This window comes from Pleurodeles waltl, chromosome 8 (assembly GCF_031143425.1).
Source record: "Pleurodeles waltl isolate 20211129_DDA chromosome 8, aPleWal1.hap1.20221129, whole genome shotgun sequence".
Lineage (NCBI taxonomy): Eukaryota > Metazoa > Chordata > Amphibia > Caudata > Salamandridae > Pleurodeles > Pleurodeles waltl.
The window spans coordinates 316,093,316-316,109,210 of record NC_090447.1 but is presented as its reverse complement, the minus strand read 5'-3'; the positions used below and the strand labels follow the sequence as shown (position 1 = coordinate 316,109,210).

The window sequence follows — 15,895 nt, the reverse complement described above, 5'->3', positions numbered from 1 at the left end:
TAGGTGCCGGCTGAGATAGGGGCCAAAATCTACAGGTAGGCACTTTGCAAAAAACACCTCTGTTTTCTGTAAACAAATGGGATGTGTCCACGTTGTGTTTTGGGCCATTTCCTTTCGTGGCCGCTAGGCATACCCACACAAGTGAGGTACCATTTTTATCGGGAGATTTGGGGGAACGCTGGGTGGAAGGAAATTTGTGGCTACTCTCAGATTTCAGAACTTTCTGTCACCGAAATGTGAGGAAAATTTGGTTTTTTTTAGCCAAATTTTGAGTTTTGCAAAGGATTCTGGGTAACAGAACCTGGTCAGAGCCCCACAAGTCACCCCATCTTGGATTGCCCTAGGTCTCTAGTTTTCAAAAATGCACAGGTCTGGTAGGTTTCCCTAGGTGCCGGCTGAGCTAGGGGCCACAATCTACAGGTAGGCACTTTGCAAAAAACACCTCCGTGTTCTGTAAAAAAATTGGGATGTGTCCACGTTGTGTTTTGGGCCATTTCCTTTCGTGGGCGCTAGGCATACCCACACAAGTGAGGTACCATTTTTATCGGGAGATTTGGGGGAACGCTGGGTGGAAGGAAATTTGTGGCTCCTCTCAGATTCCAGAACTTTCTGTCACCGAAATGTGAGGAAAATTTGTTTTTTTAGCCAAATTGTGAGGTTTGCAAAGGATTCTGGGTAACAGAACCTGGTCAGAGCCCCACAAGTCACCCCATCTTGGATTCCCCTAGGTCTCTAGTTTTAAAAAATGCACAGGTTTGGTATGTTTACCTAGGTGCCGGCTGAGATAGGGGCCAAAATCTACAGGTAGGCACTTTGCAAAAAACACCTCTGTTTTCTGTAAAAAAATTGGATGTGTCCACGTTGTGTTTTGGGCCATTACTTTCGTGGGCGCTAGGCATACCCACACAAGTGAGGTACCATTTTTATCGGGAGATTTGGGGGAACGCTGGGTGGAAGGAAATTTGTGGCTACTCTCAGATTTCAGAACTTTCTGTCACCGAAATGTGAGGAAAATTTGGTTTTTTTTAGCCAAATTTTGAGTTTTGCAAAGGATTCTGGGTAACAGAACATGGTCAGAGCCCCACAAGTCACCCCATCTTGGATTGCCCTAGGTCTCTAGTTTTCAAAAATGCACAGGTCTGGTAGGTTTCCCTAGGTGCCGGCTGAGCTAGGGGCCAAAATCTACAGGTAGGCACTTTGCAAAAAACACCTCCGTTTTCTGTAAAAAAATTGGGATGTGTCCACGTTGTGTTTTGGGCCATTTCCTTTCGTGGGCGCTAGGCATACCCACACAAGTGAGGTACCATTTTTATCGGGAGATTTGGGGGAACATAGAATAGCAAAACAAGTGTTATTGCCCCTTGTCTTTCTCTACATTTTTTCCTTCCAAATATAAGAGAGTGTGTAAAAAAGACGTCTATTTGAGAAATGTCCTGTAATTCACATGCTAGTACGGGCACCCCGGAATTCAGAGATGTGCAAATAACCACTGCTCCTCAACACCTTATCTTGTGCCCATTTTGGAAATACAAAGGTTTTCTTGATAGCTATTTTTTACTCTTTATATTTCAGCAAATGAATTGCTGTATACCCGGTATAGAATGAAAACCCAAGGCAGGGTGCAGGTCATTTATTGGCTCTGGGTACCTAGAGTTCTTGATGAACCTACAAGCCCTATATATCCCCGCAACCAGAAGAGTCCAGCAGACTTAACAGTATATTGCTTTAAAAAATCTGACATTGCAGGAAAAAGTTACAGAGTAAAACGTAGAGAAAAAGTGCAGATTTTATTACCTCAATTTCAATATTTTTTTTTCAGTTGTTATTTTCTGTAGGAAACCCTTGTAGGATCTACACAAATTACCCCTTGCTGAATTCAGAATTTTGTCTACGTTTCAGAAATGTTTCGGTTTCTGGGATCCAGCATTGGTTTCATGCCAATTTCTGTCACTGACTGGAAGGAGGCTGAAAGAACAAAAAATCGTAAAAATGGGGTATGTCCCAGTAAAATGGCAAAATTGTGTTGAGAAATTGGGTTTTCTGATTCAAGTCGGCCTGTTCCTGAAAGCTGGAAAGCAGGTGATTTTAGCACCGCAAACCCTTTGTTGATGCCATTTTCAGGGGAAAAAAACACAAGCCTTCTTCTGCAGCCCCTTTTTCCCATTTAAAAAAAAAACACGACATTTTCACTATATTTTGGCTAATTTCTTGGCCTCCATCTGGGGAACCCACAATGTCTGGGTACCTGTAGAATCCCTAGGATGTTGGAAAAAAAGGACGCAAATTGGGCGTGGGTAGCTTATGTGAACAAAAAAGTTATGAGGTCCTAAGCACGAACTGCCCCAAATAGCCAAAAAAAGGCCTGGCACCTGAGGGGGAAAAGGCCTGGCAGCGAAGGGGTTAAATCTGAATGTCTCCAGCAGACAAGCCTTGTACTGCAGGAAACATCTTCTCATGTCAAGGGAGACGGCAGCTGGTGATTCATACGAAGGGAATTCTCTCTGAGTGTATTTGTCCCTTGTTCTCCGTTTTTAGACCTCAGGATTCTTGAGCACCATTAAGGACTGGGGCCGGCTAAAGAAGCAGAGCCCTGAGCGCACTGCTACTAGGATGTGCACTTCTTCTCTCACTAGAGTCCTGATGACGGGGGACTAGCCCGACATGCCTCGAAGGTCCCTAGGCTGATACTACAGATTAGCAAAATGTCAATAACTAGGCCATTGCGAGACAAGAGAAAATAGAAATGTGTCAGTGCCTGGGCTTTGGTTTGCCTGGCAAGCACGTTATGTGACATGATGATGTACATTTGTGTGAGTGTTAAGATCGCGGTGGAGGTAAGAACTGACAGAGATGACATCTTCCAACACCGATTCAACTAGCTCTGGTAACTAGCCCGGTTCCAAGAAATTAAGGCCTCCATGAAAGACCTGGCGTGGCGTAGAATTGCCCAATTGGTGCACTGCTTTCCGACTCCTGGCAGTCTCCTCACGGACGATGTGTGGTGGGTCACTGTGATTATCTGTGGGTTCTAACTACTCACTGGGCATGCTGTAGAGGGTAGTGACAGAATTGCGTATTCCTCCCCCCAAACCCAACTTCTATTCACCGTTCTCCACTTCAGATTAACTATGTATGCTTTCACAAATGTTCCCTTAATTTACCCTGTGCAGGTACCTACCATGTTTTAGATTAGAGCAGTTTCTAATGGGTAGAAATTGAAGCAAATTATTGTCTGCATTTTTGTTAGTCACAAAATAATCAGTGGGTGTGAAAAATATTGGCTGTGCTCATTAGTTTGGTTGCTTGTTTTCTACCACTTGGAATAGTGAAATTTGGTTACTTGTTAGTTTTACCGTTTTATTTGACTCATTTGCTTATAATCGGTACCTTCATCAGCATGCACACTTTCTGACAAGGAAAACCACTATGGAGCAGAATCTCCCTTAGTAAATGAGGCCCATTACTTTTATTCAGATTACATGCACTGCTTTTTCACTGTTTTAACATGCTGTACATTCGTCATCATATTACGCTTACACACGAATTATATAAACAAAACAAACCGAAAGGCAGAAAAGGTGCTGTCATGTGCATTGTGTTTTCTGCTCATGAGCCTTCATGAGGTTCATTTATTCATTTACTCATTATAAATGCGTGTTTTGAAAATTATTTTTTGTTTGTGTTCATTATATAGGTGATAGTTTGACATAAGTTGATAGGTCATCAATACCCCATATGTTAGCTATTCAGTAGTGTGATTTATTCCCTACATCTAGGCAAAGGTGCAGCAGAAATTCACACATTTCCTTTTCACGCCTTACATCACAAATCACTAGGCATGTTTTTATTTTTTCTCTAATAATGCTGAGAAATTGTATATAAGTTGAATGCATGGACATTTTGGGAGAGATGATCTTCATATGTCCGAAGGGACATTCAAGTTGTAAGTATTCCACTCAAAGGTCACATATTGGTGCTGGCTGGTGCTGTTTATCGCGTTCCCAATCAAAGCGCTACAAAGCAGAAGGGCATCTCAGTTTCTGAAGACTGAGAAACATTGAAAAAGATGAGTGAAAGGTATGTGTGTAAATAGATTATTTCCAAAAGGCGTTTATATGCCACTTTGACTCCAAAATAGGCATCAGATAGAGGCTATGGCGGGAGGGGTTCAGATATAAATTAATTTAGTGATCTCCAGCTGATGTTGCCATTTTTTCAATATTCACATGTATCAGATTTTTGCTTTTCTTAATTATTTTTATTTCACCAATAACATTCATTCATATAATCTGTACTCATTCCAACCTTTAAAATGTAATAAATACTCTTAAAAACACACGGTGTTGATTTCTTTTGTGAGTTCGTATGTCGCACTAATAAATGTAATCTTACAGTCTGATACACCGTGTCTCAATGTGAGGTGGAGGTTGGGGTGTGTGTGTATTAGCCTGTCTGCCCTTTCCTGCTCTCGATTCAAACCTGTACTTGCCAGCTGCTTGTGAAAATCTATCTGGGACATACTTAAAAGGGGACTTGTAAACAGTTATCAGTGCTTCACAATATATTCAGTAAGAGACATGCTTAGGTACACTGAGCGCAAATGGGTGTCCATAGAAAACGAACATGGTGTCACCCCCTTCTTCCAGTACCCTGAATATTTGCTTGTGTTGCATGTGAGATGAGGGCACAACCACACCATGTATATAAATATCTTCCCAGTTGATTTGCATTTATGTCATGAATCTGACTTACTTTAATCTTTTTATTCAGAACGTGAAAGGCACATATTCAGTGAAATATTGAACTGTGCAATGATTTTTTATGAATATTCTATTATTTTAATGGGAAATTGTATTACATACTTACAACGATAAGTCAGGCTCATGCATGCTTGCTTGCAGAGTGAAGAGACCACGTCTTCGTTTGCATGAGAGAAAGTTACCTATGTCTGAAACTTTCAAGGACAGAGGCTTATTAGTAGGATTAGGTGAGTTTATTCCCACCCCATGTCAAATGGCCTTCTACCTCTTTCTAACAGGACAGAAATTTGGGGTGTTATTTTTTTTACTTTCCGATGTACTTCACCCGAAAGATCAGCACAATGATTAAGGGAACAAACTTCAAATTTTCTCACCTCTGACAAATCCTCTTGCTCACACAAACTAACTACTGTATAGCGCTTCTGTCTACTCTTATCATGGCCAGGCTGGACTACTGTAACCTTGCCTACTGGCCTAACAAAACACTCACCACTAGATTGTAGAGTGCAGAACCTAGAATTCAAAATGTGCCTGTTTACAGAAATATAACCACATTAAGCAAGCCTAAAAACTACCCGTGGTTCCCATAGGAATTTAGGATCAAGTTAAAAAAAAATCAACTATACATTATTCACACATCATTCTGGGGCAAACGTCCTGGGTAAGTTCAAAGCCCAGCATGCCAATACTGTCTGCCAGAAACAAGAATTCTTCATCAGATAACATAGTCAAATAGCACTCGTTTACGAGGCTAGAGGATGGTGGAATATCCTTCTGCTTGTAGAGTCTGAAGTTATAGAACACACCTAATGCACTCCTAGTACGCACTTAGTACTCATCACTGTCTGGAATCTGTTGCTAAGGAAACACATAAAAAACCTAACTTTCGAAGAGACTTTGAAGTAAGCCCTCCATCATTGTGGGAGCAAATGAAAAATATCTAATCTAGGTTAGACTTCGGTTGGAATATAACATTTACATTCTTAATTTTGCAATGTATTTTTTTTTCTTTCTGTCCAGCGCTCTGAAGTGAGGTAGGTTAAGTGCAGTGATATATGAAAATACTAAGGTGCATGTTTACAAGAAAGTGGTGCCTCAGCCTCGAATCACCACTTTTCTGGCGTCCCTCTGTGCCAGCCTAAGGACACCATGGATGTGCCGTGTTTACAATAAGGAGCACCATGCCTGTCCTTACCACAATAGCATGAACATTTTTGGTGCTGTTGTGGCACTTTGCTACACTAGCTCCAAAAATGTTGGCGCTACTGCAGCAAAGCACAGGGAGGCCCATAGGCCAATACAGGAGTGCCACTTTAATGCCTGCCTCTAAAAAAATCAGAAAAAATGGCACAGTGAAATCTCGTAAATTTCACTGTGCCATTTTTTCGGGCCTCCCTGTGTGGGAATGCCCCCCTTGCATACATTATGCCTAGCGAAGGCATAATGTGGTTCAAGGGGTTACAAAGTGGCGCATTGCGCTACTGTGTAAATATTACACTTAGGAATGGCCTACTTAGCGTTAAAAAAAATTACACTAAAGCGAAGCTAAGAGACTCTAGGGGATTGTAAATCTACCCCTGAATATATAAATAAAATGTCCACAATTCTATTGAATGGTAACAAACCGTATCTACGAACTGTGCAGGTGAATCTGATGTAATCTGGCACATTTGCTGTGAACTCATATTCCCAATCCTCTCCCTCTTCGGGCTTACTTGTGTCATTGTCACTTGAAAAGGAATTACATTTACTATATCTGAATTGCTGAAAAGCATGCATTTATATATTAATGTTGTTAATAGAAACCACTCATTTTAAAATGATAGGAACCGAAGATCAAAGTCTGAGATTAGAAATATATCCTTGGTGTCAGAAAATAGAATTTTGCAGAGACATTTTACATACCTGGTGTATGAGTTTGCGGTATCAGCCCTTGTTTTTCTAATCGTATTTTAAATTTGTAGACATTAATTGACAACAAAATATGTGCACGACATTTTCTTTCTATCCTGAAGTGCTCATCTATATCCTGTGCAAAACTCTGTGCTCAAGGCATTAGAACACCTGCTTCCATTTCTACAAATTCTAAATTAAAAAATGCCTGTTATTTCTGATTTTTATTATGTGAGTCAAGATGTGCCCAGTCACGGCAGTAGTCTGATTAACTGAGAGACTCCTCGTTTTAGTTCAGGTCATTAATTTTGTTTTGCTGGCCGCCTTGTTCTGAAAAGGGCACATAAATTGGTAATTCTCCGCAGCATGTGATCCTGATGTTATGTTAGAGCTGTTAACATGCCCACGTTACTCTCTGCCATCAGGCGCTTTGATGGTCTCCGTCTATTGTAGTTTAGTGTAGAGTTCTGCATCTGAACAGGAACATGTGCCTCATCTCATTTTGCTTCTTTGAAGAGTGGTAATGTAATTTGTTTATAAAAATGTGTAGCTGATTAATAGATTTGGTCTCATAACCACTGCTACAATCAGCTGCAGCCTAAGGAGATGGTATTTCACTTTATCACTAGTCTGGTAAGGAAAAACGCTCAGAGGCATATTGACAAGCCCCCATGGCGCAGGGCAGCACAGCAAGTAACCTGGCTGCGCCACAGAGAAAGAGCAGAAATGCACCGTATCTACTCCCTGACGCAGTGTAAGGCAATGTAGAGACTGGTGCTGCGTTGCCTTACACCATATCTACAAGGCCATAAAAACCCTTGCAAAAATGCTTTAGTGGCCTTGTACATACGGGTCTGCCCTATGCGCTTCCGGTGCGTCACAAAAAGTGACACACCAGTGGCACATGGGACTTGTAAATAATTCCCCTAGTTTTTGTGCTGATTTCACCAGAATAGCAAATACAGACAAGGTTTTTAAAACAATGTTAAGCTAAATTTGGACTTTTTTTTAATTGTGTTTTTTTTTGGTAGGTGGTAAATATTTAACTGAGCTCAATGTATGTAAAGTGGGGAATACTACCAGAACAGTGCAAGACCATGCCCATGGGAGAAACACTAAAATAGCAGTCCATATGAAGCAACTCAAGGACCCTTTTCACAGGACCACATATGTGTGTGTGTGTGTGTGGGTGTGTGAGACATTACCAGCTAGTCATATATCGGTATTTCAACAGTCTATGTACATAACATGACATGAGTAGCAGTGCATTGTGTACCATCACAGGAACAGTCCGTGGAAAGCAAATCAGAAAGACATTGTGTATGTGTGTGTGTGTGTGTGCGTGTGCGCGCGCAACAAGATAGGGACATCGTATGCATATAACAGACCTGGGATTGTCTAAGCACAGATCATGAATGGATACAAATTTGTTTGGCAGTCTATGTGCATAGCATGTCATGACAGAATAGGTGTATCATATGTGCTGGAAATTACGGCACCAGTATGTGCATGTAACACTACAGGGCAAGCCTGTGTGTAAATCATCACAGGATTCTTCTCTGAGTTAAACATATACCTCAAAAAGATTAACACCTCCCCAGGACGCTGTGTTTGACAATGTAAGTATCATTTCTGAGGGTTAAAGCGCTGAAATCTATTCAAAATCCCCCTTAGTCCGAAACATTTGAAAGTTTGCGCATCTCTAGGAACCAAAAACTCTTCTTCAATCCTTAAAGACAGAGTTGAGAATAGGAAAAAAGGAAGGTGTTCAATGAGTTCTATAAGCAGTTAAGCAGCGCAGTGATATCAGTAGCAGGACAAGCAGAGCACTGCCCACCACCAGCATGTCTTTAGGTAGAAAGACCAAGGTGTATCCGCCTGCCCTTTTGTTCGTCTGTCTATATTGTGGGACTTCAGCACATGTTGTCTGGCTTCCCCTTTTGACGGGAGGACCATGCCACCCGAATGCCCGTTCCTCAGAATTTCTAGAAGCTGGTGGGTGTCACATGCCACCCATGAAATAATTCACTCACGGTAACCATTATGCTGATGCCCCTCTTCATAAAGCCATGGGATAATTTCAATGCGCTTAGTATATTTAAATATTCCTCGGTGTAGCCAGAGGTTCACGTGGAAGAAATGACTGGTGGGGGCTCATAAACACAGGTGACGTCATTTATGGAGACCCGAATGGACGCCTGTTTTCCAATTCTGGGAGCTCATCTCAATATAGTATGCCTGCAGGATAATATATTTTAGATTAATGCTGCTTATTGTGTTACAAAGAGCTCAAGGTTGTGGGAGTGATTTAAAGGCCACATGAATTACAGATCCGAACAATAAATGATTTTAAATATTTTCTCGGCTGGGCATCAGATAAATAATTACTTAATATTCAGGCACTCAGGCTGTATTCTTGTTCTGATTTCCATTTTATCTGCATTTGTTTCTTTTATATTTTAATATTTTATAAGTGACACAAAACGACCCTATCAATTCCACACCATTCCATTATTCATTTTAACATTTTTATCATCAGCATTTATCATTAGTAAGAGCTCTAATGACTGATGTGAAATTCTCAATTTCATTCAGGCTTTAAAAACAACTCACATAAAAATATACTAAAGTCTTTAATATCTATCTTCTCGCAAACCTTCACAACTACCTCTGAATTATTTTCATATGCATATAATTTAGGCAGGACAATTAATAAAGTCCCTATGAGTTTAAAGAACCACAAGTTCCACTTTTTCTTGAAAGGGTTTTTAGAAAATGTCGCCATTGTTTCTTGGGGCGACATTGCGACCTTGTTGTACTACAGTCACATCTTCAAAGAAAGTGTTTTTACAACGCAAGTCACTATCTTTTTGTCCTCTCTCCAAGGTTGACACAGGAATATCCAGGACATTATGGAGAAGATGTGGACATGGTGCTGTACTCCCAGGGCTATTATATCAGGGGTGCCAGTACCACCTTCTCCGGGGTGGACAGGTGAGCATTTTTCTTATGTTACAGATGTTCATATTATAGAAATAGAAGCATAATATGAGAATTTTTCTTTGAATGTCACAACAAACGCTCTTGCTTAATACATCTGACAAAAATGTATTCCTATGTATGTGAGTACTCAATCCTATTGTCCCAACTCTGTGCTAACGCCTTACCTTACTAGGGGTGAGTAAACTGCAATAGTCCAATATAAAGTGACGAGGACAAGGCTAATTTTGCCAAAGGTGCTCGGAGAGGGCTGAGTGATACTCTCTCGGGAATGAAATGCTGTAATGCTCCCTGATTTGGACCAGTGAAGCTGAGGGAATGTTCTTACTACACAGGCATTGCTGGTCTTATAGGAGCATTTCTGAGATTTGGGTTTAGCAGATGTGGTGGGGAACTTAATTCTTATTTCTATTTGCATTTCCATCGCTCATTGGCCATAGTCGACCATATCATGTTCTCATATCATTCTCCGACCTTGATAGTTCTTGACCTTGATGTTGCATCATCCAAAGACTCCAGGTGAGACTAGGCATATAAATTCTGAAAGACACAGCTAACAGGGTAGAGGAAACGCTTTTTAGTTTGGGTGAAATTGGAAGGAGAGCTACCTGCTGTCAAAACCACATACTCAATAATGAGATCTTAAAACTTAATGCAAGCTATGATAAGAGCTAGCCTAATATGCTCTTGATATGAGATCTGAAATGGATTACTTGTGGTAAAGCAGTTCTCAAGAAAGAACATAAAGTCAATTATTGACCAGGAATCTGGAGACTAAAAATAATGGAGGATTGGTGTACATAGACCTTTCAGTTATTTTTAAAGAGGTTTTTATGCATTGATTGCCATGTTGGGTATTCCACCAGAATATTGTTTCCAAAATATTGCATCACCATAATATAGTGGCCAAAACATCAAGGACCAAAATATTGAGAAGGTAAGTGCATATAGGTAAGGACAGATTTACTATTCTGAACACCACATCTATGTACCTTGAAGGTAAAGTTGTAAAGGAGAAAGTTGCATTTTGCTTGCTCTGCTCCAGTCCTATCAGCCTGTCAGAATCAGGCATCCTTCTGCCCCAGTCTATTAGCTTTTCTATGTACTAGCTTAACAAGATATTTCACAACCCACTAGAGGTCATTCTTTCATCCATCAAACCATTTTTATTAGCCTCCCAACCTCTTCTGCCATTCTTAAATACTCTTGAGAAAGACACACAAAGCACATAAGGCTTATATATTGTAAAACGAAAAAGCCATGTTCCCTGTGTGTGTTTATATGTAACCCAATTTTACCAGCACACTTAGTCACACTGTCTGATAAAAGAAAAGCACAGTAGATTCCTGAAAACGGCTACCAAATTCAGCAAACAAAAAACAACCACAAAAAACAAAGAGGATAACCCTCTGCATATGTACTGCTTTCACTTCTGCAATGAAAGTAGTATTGCCGTTCAACACTGCTGGCTCAGCTCAGTACCATGAGACTATTAAAGGTATCTCTCCCACATCTACAAAAGTAAGCATGTAATCAGATTAACTTGAATGCCAGCCAGCTTTTGCTCAATAATGGCCAGATGTATTATTTTTCTAGTGGCAAAAAGCAGTGACAATTTTCGACCAGTCGTTTTCCATCCGGCAATTAACTTGCAAACCCACCTATGTACTAATAGTTCTGTTCACTAAATAAAGAACCATTGAGGGTTTTAGTTCAACATATCTGATTAACGTTAATTTTGTTGGTCACAGTTTGTGACTCACTCCAATTGGTCCAAGTAACAAAAATTGAAGACTTCAAAGGTTCAGCAGACCACCAGGACTCTAATTGATTTCAATTGATTTGAAAGGAAACAGTGCTGCTTTTAAGAAGGACGTTTGTTTTTTCAAAGTTTCAGTGAGCATTGGGGGTGGACCCACCACTCTTTACTTTCCCTGAAACTTTTCAAAGAGGAAGGATTTTAAAGGGAACTCCTTCCTTTTTGTGAATAAATTACCACCCCAACACGGCAGTCCATAACCTTTCAATGCTTTGTGACCAGAATTCGTGTCACAATCCATTGATACCTATGGTATTGAACCAGTATTTGTAAAGTATGCCCAAAAACAGGCCCCTTGCAAATACAGAATCCATATCCAGTAGCAGTCCTGTGGTAGTAGTTGGTAAAACTTTATTTAATCTTAAAATACGTTTTGCACATGGACAAAAAACTTTTTTGAAGCATCAAACACTGACTTGGAGTTTTTGCAACCAATTTATTTTGGTTTTGTATATCTGGCCCTTAATCATCTTGTCTAAAGAGCTATCTTGAAGATCTATAAGGAGCTATATGGTGTATGTGACAATTGACTGATCAATGCATCATAGCATCGGAATTTTATGGGAGGACCAAAAGGCTGCATTAGCTACCAGCGCTTTAAATTGTTGCTTGGAACAAACTGCGGAATCATCCATGAATCCAGTTATGTAGAGCATGTTGGAAAGATTAACTGCAACTTTTCCCAAGATAAAATATGTAAAAAATTAAGCCACAGTTATTAGTTAACCAGGTTCGATTCAATGTTATTGAGTCATTGAGATGGTTCATTATAGGACCGATGTCTTGCAACATTACTGACATTCAGGCATCAAGTAGCTGATATAATTCTTTTATAATCAACCAACAGCATGAAACCATTAATGAGTATAGTAAGTATATCGTGGCAATAGCTTACATTGTTGCTTCATTTTTGTGTTACTCTTTGCCATTGCAGGATGGTCGAATCATTTTCTTCTGACTCCACTTTCACACTATAGCTGTTCCAAACCACGGGCTGGTGGTGGTAGAAGGAGCAGGTGGCTACAGAGGCCACACGGCTCCAGGCCTCATCTTTAAAGTGGCCAAGCCACACCTTGCCACAAGACCACGCAATAATGCCCACCGGAAGGTTGCTTGGTAGGTGCGGGGATCAAAGGATTTACCACCCTCCAACCCACTACCTTGCCTTTTTCAGCCTTTCTCAGTGCCGCTGGGATCCCTCCAGAATGCCGACATTCCCCATTCTTAGAGAGGCTCTGAATATTATAAAAAGCAATTACTAGGAATGGCTGGCGTTTTGCTGCTCTCTGTAAAACTGCTGAAGGGCTTCCAAATAGTTAAAGCTGTCTACAGCCATACCTACAAAATAAACCTCTTCTTGGGACCGCACTAAGGCTTGTTCGCCATTACTGTGTTCCTTCGACTGGCCTCTGGCTGACAACATTCAATTTAGTCAAAGTCAATATTGGCGACTAAACAGGGCGTATGATCTTGAGCAGCTTGAACTACAGAGAGTCTCTAGGCACCTCAGGCTTGGAACATTAGCACGCCATTATGGCTAAAGACAAATATATGCTGAGCTAAACAAGGATACTGCTGTAATTGTCTGAGTGCATTGAAAAACGAAAAGGTTTATGTGGTGCTAAAGGTCGCCTAACCACTTACTTGCCCAGAAGGCATTAAATAAGCCAGCTACCACAAACCATGAGATTTAGGAATTGATTTTGTCTTTCTCTTTCAAAATGGCGAATAGATTGCATTTTCTGCAGCAAAGAAAAATGTATTTAAAGTAGATTTCAGTTACACAGACGTCTCTCCCTTCTTTAGCAGACAACACAACATTTGCAGGGAGTGACCTCTGCCTGCGTGGGATATGCAAATGAGAACACTTATTTAATCATGTTTTTTGACGGTTACTTCTGAGTAGTGACAATGGGGCGTTTTCCGATCAATCCAGACCAATTGGAAACCCTGTAAAGGTACAGAACCGCAAAATGATATCACAATTCAGAAAATTTTGACAGTATCAGAAAATATGATGTTCATCATGTATGGGGAGAATTAGGTATTTGCTTTTCATATATGATGCATGCACTCGACACTGTACATATCTAAGTGTTTATCCCTAGGTTTGTGTAATGCTTACCCAGTAACAATTAATTGTAAGATGTAGGAGAAAATGAACACACGGCCCATTGATTCTGCGTATGTGTCAATCCATTATAAGAGATGGTGACCCAAAGTGCACTCCAGCACCTACCAACACTTATTGTATCATCTAGGTCAGTGGTTCCCAACCTGTGGTCCGGGGACCCCTGGGGGTCCGCGAAGCCTTCTCAGGGGGTCCGCGAGAGCCTAGAAAATTAAAAAATATTAACAAATCTTGACAAATTAGGTCCCCAGCTTCCAGTAATGACTCAGGCGGGGGTCCCCGGATTCCCATGATGATTCCGTGGGGGTCCCCGGGTTCCATTAATGTTAAAGTGGGGGTCCACAGAACCAAAAGGTTGGGAACCACTGATCTAGGTCTTTGCACAGGTGCAAAAAGAGGACCTCTTGGCCCTCTGTGCCTCATGGCTGCTCACAGCAGAGGGAGATTTTCTCCAGATAATGGTCTATACTAGCTATTCTGCATGCAAAAAAACAGTCTGTCCAAGTGAGTACCTAGTTCAAATGTAATTTATATAGTGTTTTTCTATCCTATAAGTACCAATTTTAAACCTTTAGAAATTGTAGACTTTTTTTTAATATAGGGTGCTTTGCGCCGCATTTAAATATTTTCTTCTCCTATTTCTGACACTTCAAAAGGCATGCCAGTGGGCCCGATTCAGCCGGGAGACTCCTGATGTTTGAAGCAAAACCAAAAAAATGCTTTAAATTGTCTTTCTTCCGCCCAAAATTACCTCTGCTTAAATATAAATAGGAAAAATACATTCCCCCATTTTTCTTTTCAAAAGCTCCCACTTTCCTGTTCTAAAATGTTGCCATGTATGATTTCAGTGGTATTTGCCTCCTGTTCCTTGGCAATGATAGGTGAATTCTGAGTAGGGCTAACATGCCCTGATCGTTCTTCGAGCTTGGGAGACACACATATGGACAAGCTCCTTGTGAAGAGCATGTCAATGGGTTACTTCCTGGCCACAATGCAAGTCGTGTGAAGCCTGAAGCCCTAGCTCGAGAGGCCGCTGTCAGGCCCACTCCTCTGCAGGAAGGGCTCCAAACATCTGTCTTCTAGCAACCTCACATGATGCAGATTTACTACTTTTTTGTTAACCAGTCACTATATGTACTTAATAAAATGAGCAAGTTAAAACCACTCAGTGAAATGAGAACTACAAGAAAACCTGGCACAGACATAGCAGACCCGACTTAGGGCCCCAAAACCCAACTACCAAACCAAGAATCTGTTTGAGAGCTGTCACGCCCCAAACACCACAGCTGAAGCTTTGTCCCTGCACGTCCCACCTGGGCCTGGTAGTTTTCAATGGAAACTCGTGACCATGGTCACATACAACGCTACGACCTGGAGTCTTTGCCCTGGGATTACTTATTTTAAATGGATTTTGTAGTGCACACAGTCCTCTTTGTCTCTGCTACAAGAATCCTTAATGGCATAGTTGTCAAAGGAAGGGCTTATGATTCGTTTTAAAAATAATTCTTTTAGGTGACTCATGGCTCAATTTACAATGCCGAAATCATAAACAGAGAAGGGCACATGGGCAATTTAATACGATGGGCTGAGCCAGAGGCAAGCCATGGGTTTGGCTTTTCTCCTAGCATCTGTGCATGAGCCGAACCATGAAGACGGTTCGGCATGTACATCATGTAACATAGATATTGTAAAATATAATTCAATCTTTTCAAAATTCATAAAAGTATATTTCTTGAAAATACGAAATCGTTTCATCTTAATACATAATATAATTGCTAGACAAACCTTTATTAAAATGTATAGGCCCATATTTAAACTTTTTTAGCGCCCATTTGCGCCGCTTTTTGATGCAAAAACGGTGCAAATTTACAAAATACAATTGTATTTTGCAAGTTTACGCCGCTTTTGCGTCAAAAAATGACTCAAATGCAGCGCTGAAAGTATAAATATGGGCCATAGATTTTAAAACACACATGTCTCTCTCTTTTTCTCTCTTTTCTCTCTCTCTCTTAATAGTTCTCTGTTTTGTCTTTCATTCTTGGCTCATGAGAAGAAAAACCGACTAAAGGATATCAGAACCAACTCAGACCCATCCACCAATCAAAGAATCTGTTCATTTGGGGGATGTCACACCCAAAATACCCCCAAAAGCTATGCCTCTCTAAGTGTACTCAATCTTCAAGTCAGTGCCAAAAATTATTCCAGGAACAAGTAAAAGACAGAGGGGTGCAAAGAATTTTCAACGCTAAGGGAAAATAACGTAGTCCATTCAACAGCCCACAGCAGAGCCAT

General features: G+C 40.7%; 1 protein-coding gene across 1 annotated transcript in view; it reads left to right on the top strand.

Moving 5' to 3' along the window:
* Window positions 1-15,895, top strand: part of DPT (dermatopontin) — a 284,547-nt gene that overhangs the window by 197,681 nt on the left and 70,971 nt on the right. The window contains exon 3 of the mRNA XM_069204161.1: window positions 9,540-9,647. Coding sequence (XP_069060262.1) covers window positions 9,540-9,647 — 108 coding nt within the window. The remainder of the gene's footprint in view (window positions 1-9,539; window positions 9,648-15,895) is intronic.